Raw genomic sequence first — 20,340 nt, 5'->3', positions numbered from 1 at the left:
CACCTCTCGTGTTCTGCATGCTTTTCCCCCTTCAGAAAAAGTGGAAAAATTACCAAAATTACAGTCAGCTCCAGTAAAAACTGCAACCAAACAAATGCCCATAGAGCTTCTTGAAATGTGAGAAATCCATGTGACACCTCTGAAATTTCATAAAACATTTCAATTTTGTGCTTAAAATAAACAGTTCTACTTCAGATGCAAATTAACGGCTGTTTTAACCCCAGTTATTCCTAATGGTAAAGAACAAGTATTTGGGTTTTCCCTTGACGTGAAATGTTGTTTCAAAGACGAGTGCTGGGGGAATTAAAATCCCACACCCATAGCAGTGAATATTTTAGCACATTGATGGCATTTATTTTTAAAATTTTGTGGGCAGAGAAGTTTGCTAATTTGTCACCAGATTATTTCCACTTATTCGTCAGACATTTCTGCTTTAGCTGAGTCTGATGCTGTAATAAATAAAATAAAATGATAATAATAATAATAAATAAATGTATTAAATCTACTGCAACCAGAAAATTCCTGCCTTGTGACTGGCTCAAAACAGTTCTGTGGTGAGTCATTAAGTTTCTATTCACTTGAGAAGTGAGCAATTCTGGCATCTGGAGGAATATCAACCAATCAGATTATACCTTCCATGCATGCGTATTGATTGGCGGTACTATGTACATTCATTATTGCTATTACTAGCATCTCAGCAGGAGCTGCAATTGGCCGAACCTGCAGACATGGCAGGTAAACAAACCAGCCTGGCCTGCCAGGTTGCTTACCCTGGTGAGCTGCGTGCCAAAGGTTGCCGATCCCTGCTGTATAGTATAGAGTAAAAGCACACAAAAGACCAGATTTCACAGTCCATGATACGTTTTTCATGGCCGTGAATTTGGTAGGGCCCTACCGATGGCCCACCCTTTTCTGTGCCTTGGGCCTACAAGCCTAACCATGGCAGCCTAAGACTTAGGCCATCACATGATTTATGAACATATCTCCATAAGTATATTGTCCTGACAATGCTGCAAACAACCATGTTGGATCATCATGCTCTTAACCAAGCCAGAAAACTCTGTACTGCTGTGGTTAAGCTTGCTGTGTAGCTGGACACTTAGAATCAATTTTTTGGTGCCGCTGTTCATAATTTTGATCCAAATCTGCTGCTCATGAATGTTCTGTAATATATTTCTTAAGGTTTTCTGCAACATTTCTGCCTGCAAGTTCATTAGAATTGGCAGGCATGAAAAGGCACAAACACTACCAATGTTCCAGTCAGTGTTGGCCAATATCTTCTTTGCAGTATTGGCACCTCTGGTGTTCTATCTAGCTGTGAAGGTAGAGCTTGGTGCAGTGTGATGATTGTCTCCTCATTTGTAAACACACCAGTAATTTTATCTGACGTGAGCCAAAATGAACAACTTTTCATTTAATGGCAAAGGATTAATTTGGCTTCTTCTACTGAAGACTTCAGTTTCGCAGAGGGACTAGGTGTGAGGGAGAAGGGGGGGAACCAGATGATGTTATGAATTTTAAATTGATGGACAAGACCCGTGGAGGTATTTTGAATGACACTGAGTGCAAACACACACCCACTTTCTGTGCTGGCGGCATCCAGTGAAATATTCAGCGCGCATTTTCAATTGCAAGTTGGAAGATTCTGTGGGTTCCTAAATCCACCTTTGCTTTGGCTTTGCAGAATTCCCTCAGAATTCCCAGCAGCCACAAATCACTCACGGCTAGTTTATATATGTCCCCCACCTCCCTTTGAATAGGAAAATCCCATTGTTATTATTTTAAGTGTGATGACTCATTTTTTAACTGGTAGGATAAGTCATTTTAAATGGAAGGTGAGCTATCTCCACTTCTGTTTATTCAACAAAGCAAATGCTATATGAACCAACGGGAATTTTCTTTCTGAATCATTTGATTGCCATTTTCCAGGGCAGTGAGATCTATCGATAAAGCAGCAACTGTCCTACAAGTAAAAGCACATAGGAAATATCAGGAACCGAAAAGGCCATCCGACCCAACATGCCTACCTTTTGTTTGGCTATTTTATTCATATCTTCCATTTGTTCAGTGTATCCTGCCCCCAATCTTCTGTAAGAGCAAATCTACTCCAGGGAATGTTACTCCTTTGCGTGAAATCATTCTGCCTGAGTTCCCTATTTATTCCCAGGTCCTTTGGACCATAGGTAAAATTTTCAAAAGCCTCTACTTGACTTAAGAGCCTACATCTCATTGACTTCCAATGTCCCATTTTCAAAAGTGATTTTGCCCCATAGGAATCTAAGTCATTTTGGTAATTTTGAAAATTTTACCTTATGTCTTTTGGCTTCTAGGACAGTTTGTCTCTAACAACTTTGCTGGAATATTATAATAGTAATAATACATTAATAAGCACTTAGCATAGTATAGTATTGTATCCATCCTTTCTTATTCATAGATTCATAGAGTTTAAGGCCAGAAGAGACCATTGTGATCTCTAGTCTGACCTCTTGCACAACACTGGTGATGGAACTTCAACAGAAGCCAAAAGAATTTCTTAATTTGGAAACTTTGAAGATGGCACCTCAAAGTTTTCCTCTTTTTCAATGGGAACAAACCCAATGCCTTTACATTTTCTGCATAGCTACAGCTGGTTGAATTATTCATAACCAAGAGTTTATTCTTTGAATTTCACCTTTTTCTTTTGACAAATATTTTCTGAACAGATTGCATTCTTCTCACATATATTCATTATTTTATATTAGTCACAGCATAATGGCTGCAAATAATGATTGTTCTCTAAATTGTTTGACAGCTGTTATATTTAATACCCAACATCTGTGCTTCTTTAGTTATGCTTAGAATCATAGAATATCAAGGTTGGAAGGGACCTCAGGGGGTCATCTAGTTCAACCCCCTGCTCAAAGCAGGGCCAATCCTCAAATGGCATCCTCAAGGATTGAACTCACAACCCTGAGTTTAGGTCACACAACATACTTCTGTCCCTGACTGAATGACCATAACTTTTGGAATTAGGTTTCTGGTGTGAACTCTCAAGTTTCCAAATTCAAAATTTGTTTCCAGTGAATAGCCTTTTGTATTTTCATAACATTTGCTATTTCATTGGACATTCCTGACAGTAAATTTGTTCTCTAGAATATTCTATGAAGGCAAAAAACAGGAAGAACACAGCAGAAGGAACTTAGTTTCAAAATCTGATCAAATTATTTTGCCCAGTTCTGCTTACTATTTAGATTTCCAATACCTAATACAGGGGTTGGCAAACTTTGGCACACAGCTCACCGGGGTAAGAGCCCTGGCGGGCCGGGCCATTTTGCGTACTTGCTGCATTGGCAAATTCGGCCAATCGCGGCTCCCACTGGAAGCAGTTTGCCACTCCAGGCCAATGGGAGCCACAGGAAGCTGCGGCCAACACATCCCTTGGCCCGCGCTGTTTCCCGTGGCCCCCATTGGCCTGGAGTGGCAAACCTGCAAACGCAGCAGGTAAACAAAGTGGCTTGGCCCACCAGGGTGCTTACCCTGGCGAGCTGCGTGCTAAAGGTTGCCGACCTCTGACCTAATATCACGCTTGTTTCCTTTTGGAGGTAATAGAATTGTTGCTGTGGGACCATGCTCACAATATTCCAGAAGGGATTTAACACACAATGGTTTTAGAAAGTAACAATATTACCTCTTTCATATCCCCTGCATCAATATCTAATTTGCCTTTTTGGCTGCAGTGGTATATGGACTGGGTCCATGATTTCAATTATCAGTAATCCCTAAATCCCTTTTGTGCACTGCACTCTGGATGACAGTCCCACTAGGCTGTCATTTCGCAGGTTGGTTTCTTCTGCATAGACTAATTAATGACTGTACCTTCTTTGAGGCTGATCATCATTTGCTCAGTCACCTAAGTAGCTGTGATTCCTTTGGATTCTGGCTGCTCTGATCCTTACTTGCTTTTCCTTCTGTTTTGTATCTTTTACAAAACTGGTGATCTTCTTTCTGTAGCCTCATCCAGATCATGTAGCCTTTCTATAACTGGCCTCCTGCACAACTCCCCCAGAAGAAAAACATGGAGCACATTTTATAAAAGATTAGTAAATGATGAATATCATTCAGCGTTGTAGGATGTCCATCCAGGAAAATTGCTATTAGTACATCTTCTTTCCTTTACTTATTCTGGCACTTACCAGTGGAGTACTTTAGTGCAGGTGCCTAAATGAAGGTTTTATGATGTTTGCTGGGGCATGTAGTCTTCACAAAAGGACACTCCCCCCAACTGTCCATCATAATAAATAATTCCCTTGATTTCATTTCAGCTGTGGAGTGGGTTGTACTGTAACTGACCACCAGTTCCTCAGAAACCAGCGAAGTGGTTCGCCTCTGATAGCCAGTGAAGTGATGGCTACAGATCTTGATTGTTTGAAGGTTTTGGAGGCTGACTTACCCATTGCCACTGCTTTACAAGACTTAATACAAAAATGTCTGAAACTAAAAAGAAGCCATTTTCCACTGAGTTATGTTTCGCAACACTAATCAATAGCTTTAATGCACCTTACATAGAACTCATCTTAACAAATGCTGTATCACAGAGCAATAACCTTGGGGCCCACCTTTAGCTTGGGTTCCTGAGCTCAGAATCTGATCTGTTCTTCAGCTACAATAGTTCCAGGCTCCTTCTTGGGCTGCTTCTTCATGTGCAGTTGTTGCCCCTTTAAATTCTCCCCCCCTCCCGCACATAAAGCTGCCAGTCTGAAGTGACTTTAAACTCAAAGCACTACATTCTCTGCATCAATTGTCTCACGGACACCAGCCATGCAATTAATTCAAATCCTATCATTATTAGAAATAACACTATTGGCCAAATCCTGCTCTGGCCCCAAACCAAGCAAAGATATACCTGTGAACAGATGTTTGCCCTTCTCTCCTTCCTGGAGCTGAGTACCTTCAACTTGGTCGGAGCAACTGCTGTTGCCTACATTGACCTCTGTGCCCTGGAGTATTGAAACCAGGATTTGGCACACGGAGGCCTGACTACAAGTCTCCTCTATTCCCTTAGATGACATCCTGAGGCACTAGGGCGATGAGCCTCAGTTCAGCCCTTGGGGAGCAAAGGATGCCAATACAGAGCGCATGCACAATGCAGACATTGTTGCAGACTGACAGTTTGCACCTGCAGTGTGTCTGTGGTCACCAGCTGTGGTGCACAAAGCACCTCAATATCTGCTAATACAGGATCAGTTCCTTTGTTAAATAAAATAAGGAAACGAGTCCTGATGCTTTTGCAGAACTGTGGATCTCCCTCAATATTATCACTCCTCTAACAAAGCTCTCAAGTCCACCAGGTCTCTTGTTTGCAGAAAGAGAAGAAGCAGCATTTGCTTCAGTCCAAATGGCTGAATCAGACAGTTTGTAACAAAGGGGGACTTCCATAAAATATCCAGAGTATTGGAGCAGTTGCTCATTCACTCTGAGCTGGATGGCTGCTGCTGAATAACAAATACCCTCCAGGGCTGGGCACCTGGCTCCCAAGCCCTCCGTCGGGATATTCAGTTATAATAATAATAGATCACTGGCTACAAGAAAGGAGTCTTGCATGTTAGAATACAGCAACCGCTTCCTGAGCAGATTCATTTTTGTTGCTGTTGTTTTTAAGAAGCTTTGGATGAACAGCTGCCAACCTGGATTTTCCCTGCAGAAAACCATTAACCCTGCCTGATCATTCATTTTTAATCTGGGTGCAGGAACATGGCCTTAGTGGTGCTGCATGAACATCCCTTATTCTGTTGGCCAGATTTATCAGCGGGATAGGTGACTGTGACACACCAGCCAACATGCCCAGGACACGTAGCCGCTTCCCTCTGCTGTATGGAATCAGAGCAGCTGCAGTTGGTGGGGTTAGAGCAGGGGTTGGCAACCTTTGGCATGTGCCTTGCCAGGGTAAACACCCTGGAGGGCTGGGCCTGTTTGTTTACCTGCCATGTCCACAGGTTCAGCCAATCGCGACTCCCACTGGCTGCAGTTCGCAGTTCCAGGCCAATGAGGGTGGCAGGAAGTGGCAACCAGCAAATCCCTTGTCCCGCACCACTTCCCGCCGCTCCCATTGGCCTGAGACAGTGAAACCTGGCCAGTGGGAGCCGCAATTGGCCGAACTTGCAGATGCGACAGGTAAACAAACTGGCCTGGCCCGGCCCTACATACAAGGTCCAACAGATAGTTTAGTGTAAGTAGTTAGCACATACTCTAAGGCAGTGTTTCCCAAACTTGGGATGCTGCTTGTGTAGGGAAAGCCCCTGGTGGGCCGGGCCTGTTTGTTTACCTGCTGTGGTCACAGGTCTGGCTGATCGCGGCTCCCACTGGCCGCGGGTTCACTGCTCCAGGCCAATGGGAGCTGCGGGAACCTTCCCCTACACAAACGGAGTCCCAAGTTTGGGAAATACTGCTCTAAGGGACCAGTCAAAGTGAAGTGGCCTGTTAGAATATGTGTTAACTATTTATGCTATTACCTGTCTAACCAATAAACATGGATGGAATTTTGAATAGCAAATATGCTCAGCGAACTGTTTGTGATCAAGTCACAGAATGAAAAAGAATAATTGGAAAAAAAATGTTGAACAAATTCATACAATGAATATACGAAAGGAAATTATGATTAGGTCATGGAAAGTCTGTGAACAGAGAAAAAAAACTAAATAATTCACTATGAGTTAATCCCGCAGCTCTAGTTAGAGGATGTCAGTGTTTTTAGTCGTATGTACTTTCTCAAGATCTGATTAACATATGCCACACAAAAAAATAGGCTATTTACAATCCAGAAGAATATTGGAGTTGACTGTGCCAGATGCTGCCCTTCATCAATCCTCTGCCGAATGGTTGAATGATGCCTGCAGTCATCAGCTTAAGTCAAGTCATTTATGTATTGCAAGAATGTTCATTACTGTTCCCTGGTCTCCCACTGACAAGTTTTTTTGGACAGGAGGTTTTACACATCATAGGACCAGTCCTGAGAAGCACTGGTAACTCTCAGTGAAGACAGGCTTTGACTCAGGGTGAGGGCTGAACCTCTTTAGCTCGGCCTATGAAAGGACATTTTTACCTGGGCTCCCCAGAGGATTCAAGGGGCCTGGGGCAAAGCAATTTCAGGGGCCCCTTCCATAAAAAAAAAAGTTGCAAAACTATAGAATACTATATTCTCGTGGGGGCCCCTGCAGGGCCTGGGGCCTGGGACAAATTGCCCCACTTGCCCTCCCCCCTTCTGGGCAGCCCTGACTTTTACCAGAACCTCGTTGATCTAGAAACAGGGCTGTAAATCATAGAAATGTTGGGCTGGAAGGGACCTCAAGAGGTCATGCAGTCCAGCACCCTGCACTGAGGCAGGATTAGGTGGATCTAGACTATCTCTGACAGGTGTTTGTCTAACCTGTTCTTAAAAACCTCCAATGATGGAGATTCCACAACCTCCTTTGGTAACCTGTTCAAATGTTTAGCTACTCTTCCAGTTACAAACTTTTTCCTAATAGCCAACCTAAATCTCTCTTGCTGCAAACAAAGCTGATTGCTTCTACTCCTACCCTTGGTGGACATGGAGAACAATTAATCATTGTCCTCTTTATGAGAACCTTTTAGACATTTGCAGATTATTATGTCCCCCCTCAGCCTTCTCTTCTCTAGACTAACAAACATCTTCTCATTTTTTGTTGCTCTCCTCTGGACTCTCTCCAATTTGTTGACATCCTTCTTAAAGTGTGGTTCTCAAAACTAAATACAGTACTCCAGCTGGTGCCCCACCAGTGCTGTGTAGCATGGGACAATTACCTCCTGTCTTACACATGCCACTCCTAACACATCCCAGAATAACAGAATCTCACAGTATCAACCCCTTGAACCATATATAGGCACCTACATGGGAGCGGGCTGGTTGTTGGGGGGTTCTGAGCCCCTTCATCTCTTTGTCTCCAGCAGGAGTTGTGGGTGCTTGCCCCTTGCCCAGGAGTGTCTGACTTTGGGTCCCAGCTCACAGAGGTCCCAGGGAATCAAGAGGCTTGTCTCATGGAGCTTCATCTGGGATACCATCCACATGTTTATCTTATGAGCATCTCAGTGCCAATCTGTCTGCACATCACTCTTGGTGCAAGACAGGTTGGGCTGGGTTTCTCTCTAGCTGTTTCACCAGTGGCTCAGTGATAGCAATGTTGCATCACAATTAAGGGAGCTTAGTTTGCCTTTTCTGTTTTAAAATGTTACTGGCTGATGTAATCTAGACAATTTTATAGACAGAGAGACGGCAAACCACAAAATCAGGGCCATTCCCAGATTTACAGGTGGGACAGTTACTGCAGTGGCTGATCAAAGCACACCAGATGTGGGTAGACTGCTCTGGGAACCAGAAAGAATGCCTGCTGGAATTGAGGATGCTCATTGCTCGCTGAGTTATTAACAGTGTCCAATCAGTAGCCTCTGTTTTGGGGCTGATTTTTCAGTCCTGGTTGGTTGGTTGGGTTTTCTATCACCAGTCTGTCAGCAGGATGAAGGTTAGTGCACCTTTCTTCACTTGGCTCTGGGTTTTCTGCTCGTACTCCTGGGAGAAAATTAATAAAGAGGAAGATAAACAGTTTGGTAACTTTGCAAATCCACTTTCTCCTATGGCCCACTGGGTCCCTGGGTTCTCACATGAAATGGCCAGTAAAACATACCATTCCTGATACTCCTAAACTATTCTGTGACTCAATAACTTGAAGATGACAACCCACTGAGGGGAAGCTTTGGGCCCCACGCCCAATTTATTAGCCAAATAGCTGCTGATGCTGTAATGTTCTTCATGGAGGTGCTGCCTGGACACCATAGACTCAGCATGCTTACAGGTCCATCAGAACATATGATGAAAATCTACTTGGTCACCAGACATTTCACTCCTGGACTGTTGGAGTTCCAGCAGCACAGTTACACAGCAGCAAATGAACTACTTGAAGGGCCACATCCTCAGCGAGTGTAAGTCACTGGAATGACATTGATTTCAATGGAATAACACTGATTGATAGCAGATGACTACCTGACCCAAATGTCTAGGCATGTCCACACCACCTCTGAGATTATTGAAAGAGACACTCGAGCAACTGTTCCTGGCCGATCACCTCCTGTATTGCATCTTCCATTGATTAAGAATTAATATAGGGAATTTGCTAATAGAGAAAGTTAAATCAAAGATCCGAAAGCTGGAAACCAGACCAAGTCATGACTTGTTGCATTCACAGACTTTCTCCATTGGTTGCCTTCTGCTAGACTGACTTATCACCAAATGTTCTCTCCTTATAGCTAAACAAATCATCTAACTCTACCTGATCAATTTTTCCAGCCCCTCAGGCACTGATACTCACTGTATGTAATCAGATTTAAATGCTTAACATCTGATCCTGCTGTCCTTACATGAGAAAAATGCCTGCTGGCCTGAGTGGGCATTTTGCCAGCAAAAGGACTTCGGGATGGGGCCCTTAATCTGAATTTTCTATTTCCTTGCTGAAATCAGTGGATATTAAAAAAATGAGGTGGAGTTGGAACATGGATGAGTTGGTGGGACTTGATCTGGTGTCCATATAATAAGCTTAGCTCCTCATTTGGCCCCGTTGTTGGTAGTATCAGCAGAGTGGCCAAGGACTGAATGGGTCTTGGAGGCTGAATTGCCCTTCTTTCCAGGTGAGAGTTAAGAGGCACATGGTGCCTGGGATGTGAGGATGCTACTGCACAGAATACCTGTTTCAGGGGTGAATCAATTCTTTCTTCTCAATCCAGCACTTTCAGCCAGCACTAAAACTTTCTTTTCAAAGAACCAGTGTTTAAAAGCTGAAGTCAGACAAATTCAAGTTAGAAATAAGACACACTTTTTTAACAGCCAGGATAATTAACCCTTGGAGCAAGCTGCCAAGGAAAGTGGTGGATTCTCCATCTCTCAAAGTCTTCAGATCAAGGCAGATATGCCTTAGTCAAACACATCATTGGGATCAATACAGTAGTAACTAGCTGAAATTCTATGGTCTGTTATTCAGGAGGTCAGACTAAAGGATCTAATGGTCCCTTGTAGTCTCAGAAGTCTATATCCCTATGAAATGCAGAGAGGAAAGGAGATGATATACTTAAAGGGGCACTTGGATGAAATATGTAACCCGCAAAGAAATTTTCCATTCCTTTAGCTCTCCCTCTGCCTTCTCCTGGTTGCCTGAATTATCATCAACCACCACACAGCACCCCTCCCAGTGCTCCCTCAGCACCAGTTGCACTGCGAGGGGTTAGTAGACACAAGATGTCAGACTCCTGTTGTGCAGTTAATGGCATACAGCAAGGACACGTGCTTTCTAAGCTGCTTATGCCTGGCTCTGGCTGATGTGTCTGGGACGTGGTAGGGAAGAGATGGCTGCGAGCTTGGTCAAATGAGACAGCTCCTGAGGCTTTTTGTGTGTGTGCGTGCGTGCGTGTGCGTGTGTGGGTTCGGATGACCAGGTGTCCCAATTTTATAGGAACAGTCCCAATTTTTGGGTCTTTTTCTGATATAGGCTCCTATTACCCCCCCCCCATTCCCTGTCCCGATTTTTCACGTTTGTTGTCTGGTCACCCTAGGTGGGTGGGTGGGTGGGTGGGGTAAATGAGATCTCACTTGAAGCAGAGTAAATCTTGTGTTTGTTGTTACCTGGAATTGAGTCAGAGGAGGGTCTGAGAGCAATAATAATACTCAGTCCTAATAACAGCCCTGGGAGGCAGGCATCGTTATCATGGTTGTACGGATGGACACATTGAGGCTGGGAGAAACTCAAGGACACAAGATGAATTGGTGGCAGAAGCACCAGTAGAATTCAGGCATTCCTGGCCTCTAGCCTCATGCTCAGACCACTCAGCCACCCTGACTCCCTAGAGAGCAGCTCCTGGAAAGCCAGTTGACTGAGGGGTTTATGTTTGAGAGCTGAGCCTACCCTGTTTGCAAAATATTATTATTCATAATGATCATTTTGTATCCTGAGAGCACCCACTATGTGCCAGAACTTTCCAAACGAATATGATGGCAGGTTCCTTCAGACTCATGGGGCTTTGAAAGTCCAAGAGTTGGAAAAGTGACATTAGATGACTCCCTCTGAAGTAGCCTGAGGTACCATTTTGGATGTCACCAGAGGGCGTATTCCTCCTGAAAGCTGATGGCTGACTTTACAGTCCCTAGAAATTTGATTCTCAGATGAGGATGTATGAGCCCATCGATAGCACTTGGTGAAGCAACTTTGGCCTGACTGGTATCTGGCAAAGGGTGCTGTTTTGCTCAAGTAGAAAGTGAATGTGTCAGACACTGACAGGAATTCAGGCTGGTGAAGTATTTCAATATTTGCTAACAGGGCCCTGGTTGGTGGAGAGTTGGGGTTTGTGAGGAAGTGCTCCGAACGTTGGATATGTGTGCGTTATCGACCTAATTGCCCTGTATTGCACATGTGAGAGGATGTCACTCAGCTCCCTGTCTTTCTTTCCTCTAGGGCTGATAGTCTACCTGGGAATGATGGTGGGAGCTGTTATTTGGGGTGGCCTGGCAGATAAACTGGGAAGGAAGAAATGCCTCATCATATCTCTCGCAATCAACGCTGCCTTTGCATTCCTCTCCTCCTTCGTCCAGGGATATGGATTCTTCCTCTTCTGCCGCCTTATCTCCGGCCTCGGGTGGGTAACACTCTCTTTAGTCCCTCAGCTCTAGGCTGAGGTTTAAACTGGGAGAACCCTTCGTGCTAGATGAAACTGCACAATGATTTGGGATTGCCAGCTGAGAAAATGGGAGGACTGACTGGACAGGTTCTACACAGCATGTGTGTGTTCTAAATAAAATGTTCACATCACCCTGGAAGGATCTAGAGCAGGGGTGGCCAACCTGAGCCTGAGAAGGAGCCAGAATTTACCAATGTACATTGCCAAAAAGCCACAGTAACATATCAGCAACCCCCCAATCAGCTCTCCACCCCCAGCTCCCAGTGCTTCCCACCCACCAGCAGCCCCACTGATCAGTGCCTCCCCCTCCCTCCCAGCACCTCCCAATCAGCTGTTCTGTGGTGTGCAGGAGGCTCTGGGGGGAGAAGGGAAGAGTGAGGGCATGGCAGGCTCAGGGGAGGAGGCGGGAAGGAATGGAGTGGGAGCAGGGCCTGTGGCAGAGCCAGGAGTTGAGCAGTGAGCTCCCCCCACCCCTGGCACATTGGAAGTTGGTGCCTGTAGCTCCAGCCCCAGAGTCGGTGCCTATACAAGGAGCCGCATGTTAACTTCTGAAGAGCCACATGTGGCTCTGGAGCCATAGATTGGCCACCCCTGATCTAGAGCCAGCCAGGGAGAAGGCACTAGACAAGGGGGATTATATAGTTTATTTTTCCTTAAACAAAACAATTTAATGCTTGGAAAACTGACTGTCAGATAGTCTGAGGTCTTAGCCAGAAAACCGGTGCATAAAAGGAAGCAACGGCATCTGTTCACCACTTCAGGATAAGATACCTCAAAGAAATCTCAGTCTCCCTGCTGACAGTGTGAACACGGGTGCAATGTAGTCTCTTGTCTATACTAGGACCTGTACTGAGATCTCTACCCATTTCATAGGCATGGACCAACGGTAAGTTGGTAACTTTCAATCACGACTGACCTGCTCTGAATTTGAATAGGTGATTTAGAGGTGAAAGGGTCTGTAGCTCTCCCAAGCCATACAGTCTCCCAAATTGCTGATACAATGGTATGGCTTGGCTTATACAAAGCATCAGGAAGACACTTTGGGCAAAGGTAGAATTCCAGAGCTCACTCTTTATAATTTTCCATGTTATTTATAAGGAGAGATGAGAGGGCCCATACCCTCTCATTTATAGTCATTTGGAACTTTGCCTTTTAAAAGGGAAGCTTTTGTTCAGGAGAGAGAACTTATATTAAACCTTTGACAAGCGGCTGCAGATTTCATTCCCCCCTTATGCTAATTAAACCAGGAATGACTCCACTGACGTCAGTAAGGTTACACTGTGCATGTGATAAGTGAATTTGGGCCCATGGCCAAGATTTTCAAAAGTGCCCAGTGATTTTCAATGCCTGGCTCGAGACACATTGAGGGGGACTGATTTTCAGAAAGAACTGAACACTGAATTTGTGAAACTCAGACCGTTTATGGTGTCTTCATTTGGACACCCCAAAATGGAGGCACCTCAGAACACTGGCCCATTTTAAAATTGTTAATTCCAAAATGTTTTGTAGAACTTCAGAAACATTTCCAAAAGTTCATGCAATCCCAGTACTCTTGGCTCCTTCCATCTCTGAGTCATGAGGCAGATGAGCTATTCTGATGAGATGGTGCAGGGGATGGGGAAGGGGCATTGAAGAATGGGTCCTTCCTTGAGTGGACTGGGTCAAATGTGGCTGGAGTCACTAGCAACCAAAGGCTGTTATTGCCTAGCTGTTTGCGCTCTGCTGTGCAGTTCTCCAGTTTCCTAGGGCACAAGCATCCAAATCACAAATGCTTTGCCGAGCATATCCATGTCCCCTCGAGGCCAGGTGAATTCACTTTGTTAAAACGGGAAAGCAAAATCAACTTTCTGCTCGTGACAAGCTTCTTGTGCATCCTTCATGTTTAAGAACAACCATGACTCCCTAAGTAGAGAGTCTGTGAATTCCAGTGAGTTCCAGAAAGAAAGGCTACCCTTCCCCTGCGGGGCTGTAACTCTAGAGGCCTTTACTGTAAACTAATCTAAACCTATGAGGCTCCAGATGTGCTGGTGACACCTGTTTGGCAAAGTCCTTTATTCTTCCCATGTGGTGTTTTCTCTCCTCAGCATCGGGGGATCCCTCCCCATCGTCTTTGCTTATTTCTCTGAATTCCTATCTCGTGAGAAGAGGGGGGAACACCTGAGTTGGCTCTGCATGTTCTGGATGATTGGTGGCATTTATGCCTCTGCAATGGCTTGGAGCATCATTCCACACTATGGTAACTGCTTTGTGCTTTTGGTTACAGATAACGCCACATCCACACCACCCCTGTGCACACAGATATAACGACTTACAGTTAGCGCATGGCAAGTTGGACTGCACATCTACAGTACACTAGCCTGCTGCAAACTAACTGCCTGCATGGACTTTGCCACTGTGCACTACAAATTCCATAATGCACTTCGACCTACTCCCATTTCAATTGGTGTAGATTAAAGTGTACTATGGAAATCTTCGTGCCTGGTAGCAGAGCCCACATGGCCAGTTAGTCCTTGGCAGGCTAGTACGTTGTCAAATTACACCCCAGCTTGTTGCACACTAACTGTTCGTATAGACTAGCCCTCACTCATTAACAACACCCCCACCCCATCTGGTGGGCTATCGATTCTTAACATGATCTGTTGCAAGTTAGCCCTGCAGCTTCTGTTGTGTGTAAAACCAGAGTCAGACACACTTGTACCCACGGCAACCAAACTCACACCTGCCATCCTGGAACTTTCAAATCCCACCTGCCTTTTTATGGGAACTCAATGATAATCAGTGGAACTCATCCTGCAAGTCAGGACATCTCCAGCAGGACAGGAAGGATTGTCTGGCTCTAGCATTATAGACGCTATTGTGATTGGGGCCCTATACGCACCAGTGATAGAGAGAAATTGATTGACTGATTGATACTTAGGCAGGATGATGGGTGATGGCTCCTTTGTGATGAAAGCCTCTAATACAGCATACCTTTGGTACTGCAGATTATAAATGCTGGCCTCTCTCTATGAACAGTCAAACCCAGGACCACAAATCCCTGAATCAGTGGATAGTTTGACTCAGGTAACCTCATGGCTCGTGTCCACGTTGACTGCAGAGCTAAGATAAGCAATTATCAATAAATTGTAACTCTGATGAACGCTAACATCGGGGCTGAGGGCTAAGTCCCACCATGTCTTAGCCAAATACCAGTGTATTTGGGGTAATTTTTGGCTGTGAATATGTCTTTCTAAAACCTAAATTTGCTGGGATCATACCTGATTTTTACTGATTTTCCCATGGTGTTGAGTATGGTAGAGAGGAAGGACTCTGAAATGTACATTACTACTATGAGGAACAAAAACCTGCATGTCACATGGTTTTCCTGATCATTCATTTGCATCACCTAGGAAAACATCAGACTATCAGTATTTATTGAGATAGATTAATTCCCCTAGTATCCAGTCTTGCCAGCTGTTTGCAAAATCCTGTTTGAGAAAAGTAGGACAGTCCAAAAAGATCATGAAGAGGGTCTATAATATCTATCCATCCACTCACCCACCCAGCCACCCATATTACAAGCTGAAACTACCCTCTGTATTTAGAAACCTTCAAGTTTTGGCCAGAAACAGACTGTTGGAACAGACATATAAATTAGAGTGACATGGTGTCAGCTAAAGCACATACATTATTTGCAAACATGGTTTTAAAACCCAATCATTTAAAGGGTAATATTTAAATTTTGCAGATGGTCAACATTGTCTGTGTCACATGTTGGAGCATCCGAGCCCCGTGCTGTACGTTTTTTCCTTTCCAGTATCTCTTTGTTCCATATTGTTTTGGAACTCAATTGAACATGTGTAGCATTATGGTTGATACAGTCCTCATCGCTGCAAAAGCTGTAACTCGTTTATTTCAATATTATGAGTGAGAGTATATTATAAAGAAACATTTGAAATAAACATCCTCCCTGCGATCTGACTGTGGGAAGGCAAATTGAGAAAGAAAGAATTTTGATTCATGATCTTTTTTGTGTGTCTTTGATTAACGTCTGATTGATTGCACCCCCCAAAAACCTGCTTTGGTCAAGCTGCTATTTGAGTTTTAAAGTGTCTGCACTGCTCCCTTGTGCCGTTTGTTTGGTGACTCTGTGGCCTGGGCAGAGCATGAGAGACAGCCCAGAGTGAAGTGTAGCCTAAATGCAGCACTAGAAGCAAGGATCTTCTGAGTTTGAACCCCAGCTCAGATGCTGATTTTGTATGTTCTGGGAAAATCATTTGCTTGCCTGCCCCTCTTCATCCTCTGTAAAATGAGAACTAACACTTCCCTTACAGATATGTTGTCAGGCTGTCTCGTAAGTGCTCTGAAAATCAGACAAGGGCTACGTATTAGAAATTCTCTGTAATGTTATGTAAGGAGGCCACAGAAGTGAAATAAAATATACCAGTGGATCCCATGTGACCCTTGCTAGGTCCTCTCTCATCCTTAATTTTATTGCATAGTTCACTTCCAGTATGATTTCTAAATTTAAAGATAAAGGAAGATTTTAAGAAGGCAGGAACTTATTAATAACTGATTCCATTGTCTGTGCTCAGCACAAACCCATAGGCAGTTACCCATCTGACTGTCTGATGGAGTCCACAAAGGAATTCGTTACCAGGCATAATAAATCTTTCATCAGATGGGACTCTGTCAGCCTATCACCATCTTGTACAGAGCCCATATGGTCCAGTGGGTATCTGAGAGAGAAATCTGACTAGGTGGATAGAATTTTCACTCTGGCTTTTGTTGTTCGTAGGCTGGGGTTTCAGCATGGGAACCAAGTACCACTTCCACAGCTGGAGGGTATTTGTAATCGTCTGTGTTCTGCCCTGTATCTCTTCACTGGTGGCACTTAAATTCATGCCGGAAAGTCCACGGTTTTTGCTAGAGGTAAGATGACTCATCTGAAAACTGTACTCCAATATCAATTAACAAAGGAGACCTTGTCCTTGCGTGTTTCTGGCTGTCTCTTCGTGGCCTCTCCCCAGTCCCCTGGCCACACACCCACATGTTGGCTTGCCAGTTTCATTTAAAACTTCAGAGACTCCCTGTATTACAGTGCTAATCACATACAGTACTTTCATCATATCACTTTTTAATGTTGACATCCACATCGAACAAGCAAAATGCAGACACCTGGGATTCATAAACCCATCAAAGGGTTTGTGTGCCTGATTAAAACACAAGCATGTACCTTTGGGAATTTAAATAGTAGAGCTGGGCAGGAAGAGGAGTGAAGGGCAAGAAACAGGAGCAGGATAAAATACATGGGGGGGTTGGCTCTCAGCCCAGGAGGGGAAGTGCACTACTCACACCACTGAAGGGACAGCGTATAATTATTTATTGTTATCACCTTGCACTTATTATACATAGCACCTTTTACCTGAGGCTCTCTAAGCAGCTGACATACATGGATTAAACCTCAGACACCACCGTGATGTAGGTAAGTATTATTTATTCCCATTTTATAGATGGAACAAATAAGGCACATCAACTTGCCCAAGGTTACACAGCAAGTTATTAGCAGAGCTGGGAAGAGAACCATGTCTCCTGACATACCCTCTACTTAGCCTGGAGACAACACTTTGCCTAACTCTCACTTTCCAAATAATAATTACAGAGTGGTTTCCTTCTTCTGCCACACAACTATGCACAGTCAGCAAATATAAACCTTAATGGTTCAGCCTTCTGCTTCTCCCTCCTCAACGCACAATGTGGCATGGCACTGCTCCGTTACACCTGGGCCTGGGCCTTCCTTGTGTCATTTTAAAAACCACATGACCTGAGACCATAGTATTTAATGGCTGACTTGAGATGTTCTTCCCTTGGTGTTTCCAGATAGGTAAACATGATGAAGCCTGGATGATTCTCAAGCAAGTTCATGATACCAACATGCGGGCCAAGGGGGAGCCAGAGAGGGTGTTTACGGTGAGTGTGGTATCCTTCTGGAAAGCAGTTATACTGTGGTAAAGGGGTCACTGGCACATGGGAGTCTTCATATGCCAGGTGTTGGTTTGGAATCTGCTATAGTAGGCATCAGAGCTGCCTTATTCTCCCCCTGTGGTTTCCAGCTTCTCACACACTATGTGACCTCCAGCAGCCAGGAAGGAAAATGGGAAAAGATAAGGACTGCACACTTCAGGCCATACACCAGCCTTGTTTTGCAGTGCTTAATCCCAGGAAAGTCGGTGGGAGTTGTATATGCCTGGGGATAAAGCACAGTGAATAGCCCAGTGGCTTTCCAGTTATCCTCAGACATCTAATTGCTCTGTTCTAGGAGCAAAGTAAATGAGAGGGACATTACTCATGTGAGAAATCCGGACGACTCCTTTCACCATTCCATCTTCTAATCAAACTCTGATTAAGCTCCATGTACTCCCTAATGAGCTTCCCAAATCCCATCTGCCTGGTAGCCTGCCTTTAATCTCTCTGGAGGAAAGTGAGGTGAATGATTATTATTCACTGGGCCAATGCTCAGAGTGAAAAATTTGAACTGGGCAGAGTCTAATTCAGTGAGTTTAGAGAAGGCGTGTGGTGGGGTTAATTGTAAATCGCAGTGAGTGCATCCCCTAGGCAGTGCTCCTTGAATTAGGTTGTTATGTCAGAGAAAGCACATACCCTTAAAGGAAGGAGGGAGGGAAGAAAAATTTGGCTGAAGAATTCAGCTTTATAGTGCAAAATGCCCGATTGACTGGTAAGAGGAGTTATGGAGGAACACTGTCCATAATGAATGAGCCTATCAATAATACAAGAGATTAATTTACTGTACCTCCAAGTGTGCTAAGACTCCCGGGTCAGAAAATGGCTTAATGAGCTTGAGCTATTTCCAGGGCACAAGCTATTCGACTGCTGTGAAATAAAAAGGAAGGAAGGAAGGAAGGAAGAAAATTGTCTGCTCCTCTAAAACTGGGGTGATCAGTCATGCTGCAGATCTATAAGCTGTGGCAAACAGGACACTTGCATGTTTCAGATGCTGTCCCCTCTGCTGCATGCCCCTTATTAAGGAACTGTCCCTACCTCCCACCTTTAATATAGAGCAGCAGTCTCAATCCACACCAGCTTCTCTCCTACTTCCACTGGGATAAGCTGGGCACATTCATATTGTAATGTGAGACTGACCATCCTCAAGGATTTAGGGCCCTCTGAGCCAATGCTGCTCCTGGATTAAAACCATGTATTGTCTATCACTCCTGTGTCAAATCCACGTATACCTGCTCCTGCCTCTGATGATCCTAAAGGCTCCTATTCGGACTCAGTCTGTCAAACTATACTGCACTCATGAACACTTATTATTCCAGCTAATGAGGTCATATTTGCTATATGTCATAATGGTCTGAAATATTGTACTTCAGATCTGGAGTTTGGCTGTTGAATCAAGATTTACTAAAACCTCCTGGCACAGACAGGCAATGAGCTCTCCTTGCCTTGTACTTTCCACGTGAAGTTATATTTTGCTAATTGGCCAGCAGGAGCCAGTCAGTCATGCACCAGCTGTTACTGGGACAATTCCCAGATCTGACATTTAAACAGTTACAGTCAAGAGAACATAGACACTATCTTATCGAGTTGGGTGAATCATTCATACTGAATGAATTATTCAGTGAATTTCACCTCTTTTTCTGCATGTGAACAGATTGTGATTTTCTTGAATATGTTCTTTACTCAAAATACGTTCTGTGACTGATTCCTAGGTTATAACCCATTCAGGAGCACTTACTTACAAGTATTCAATATTCAAAATTCAGGCTATTTTGACTGGACAAATTAGTCATATGGTATGTTTCTGTTCCCCGATTGGATGAGTTTTCTGATGCTAAACACACACATACATGCACTCAGAATTGACTTTCCACAAATGTTCTTTCATTGGCACTTAAAATTTGCTGTGTTAGAGAATGCTTTCGCCAGTTGCATTTGAGAAAAGAGAACATGAAAGCAGTTGAAGCAAGTTTGTTTAAAACAGTATTAACTATTCACTGAAATTTTTAGCAGTAACTGTCAGCTCTAATTACCGGGCAGATTCTTGAAGGCATCAAGATCACATAGTGTACGTGTGTTAGCTTAACATGTTGGGTGTTAGAATCACATTTTATTATCAATCTAATAAATGAAGGTTTGAAGTTGATGTGAAACATCTCAAATGTGTCACAGAGAGAGAGATTTTTAGCCCATGAGAAAAACTCCATAACCAATGGTAACACATCAAGAAAAGATAGCAGATGAAAATTCTGTGGCAAACATCAGAGAAGATTGCTGTGCAGGACGCAGAGAAAGAATTGTGCTGAAAACAGAGAAATGGTTGAATCCATCCAGGGTCAATTGCTGAAACTTTGGTTTGTGTTTTTCAGGTCGCCCACATCAAAACTCCAAAGCAAATAGATGAGTTTATTGAAATCCAGAGCTCAACAGGATCATGGTACCAGCGCTGGTTGATCAGAATCATGAGTACATTAAAACAGGTATGGAGCATGAGGACCATCCCACAAGAGCTTTTGATGTGTTGAGATTCTGATTCATATTCACAACATCCCTCGGGTTACTATGTAGGATAAATGGGCCTGGGTTCTGGTAGCATTTGCTATACTCCTCCACCCCATCTCTTCTTAACCC

The 20,340-nt window shown here is 44.0% G+C and overlaps 1 protein-coding gene across 6 annotated transcripts in view; it reads left to right on the top strand.

Moving 5' to 3' along the window:
- Window positions 1–20,340, top strand: part of SV2B (synaptic vesicle glycoprotein 2B) — a 96,020-nt gene that overhangs the window by 60,392 nt on the left and 15,288 nt on the right. For all 6 annotated transcript variants that reach the window (XM_030578766.1, XM_030578771.1, XM_030578767.1 and 3 more), the window contains 5 exons: window positions 11,487–11,667; window positions 13,794–13,945; window positions 16,487–16,620; window positions 17,569–17,658; window positions 20,079–20,189. In XM_030578766.1, coding sequence (XP_030434626.1) covers window positions 11,487–11,667; window positions 13,794–13,945; window positions 16,487–16,620; window positions 17,569–17,658; window positions 20,079–20,189 — 668 coding nt within the window. The remainder of the gene's footprint in view (window positions 1–11,486; window positions 11,668–13,793; window positions 13,946–16,486; window positions 16,621–17,568; window positions 17,659–20,078; window positions 20,190–20,340) is intronic.

This window comes from Gopherus evgoodei, chromosome 10 (assembly GCF_007399415.2).
Source record: "Gopherus evgoodei ecotype Sinaloan lineage chromosome 10, rGopEvg1_v1.p, whole genome shotgun sequence".
Lineage (NCBI taxonomy): Eukaryota > Metazoa > Chordata > Testudines > Testudinidae > Gopherus > Gopherus evgoodei.
This window is presented reverse-complemented; position numbering and strand designations above follow the sequence as displayed.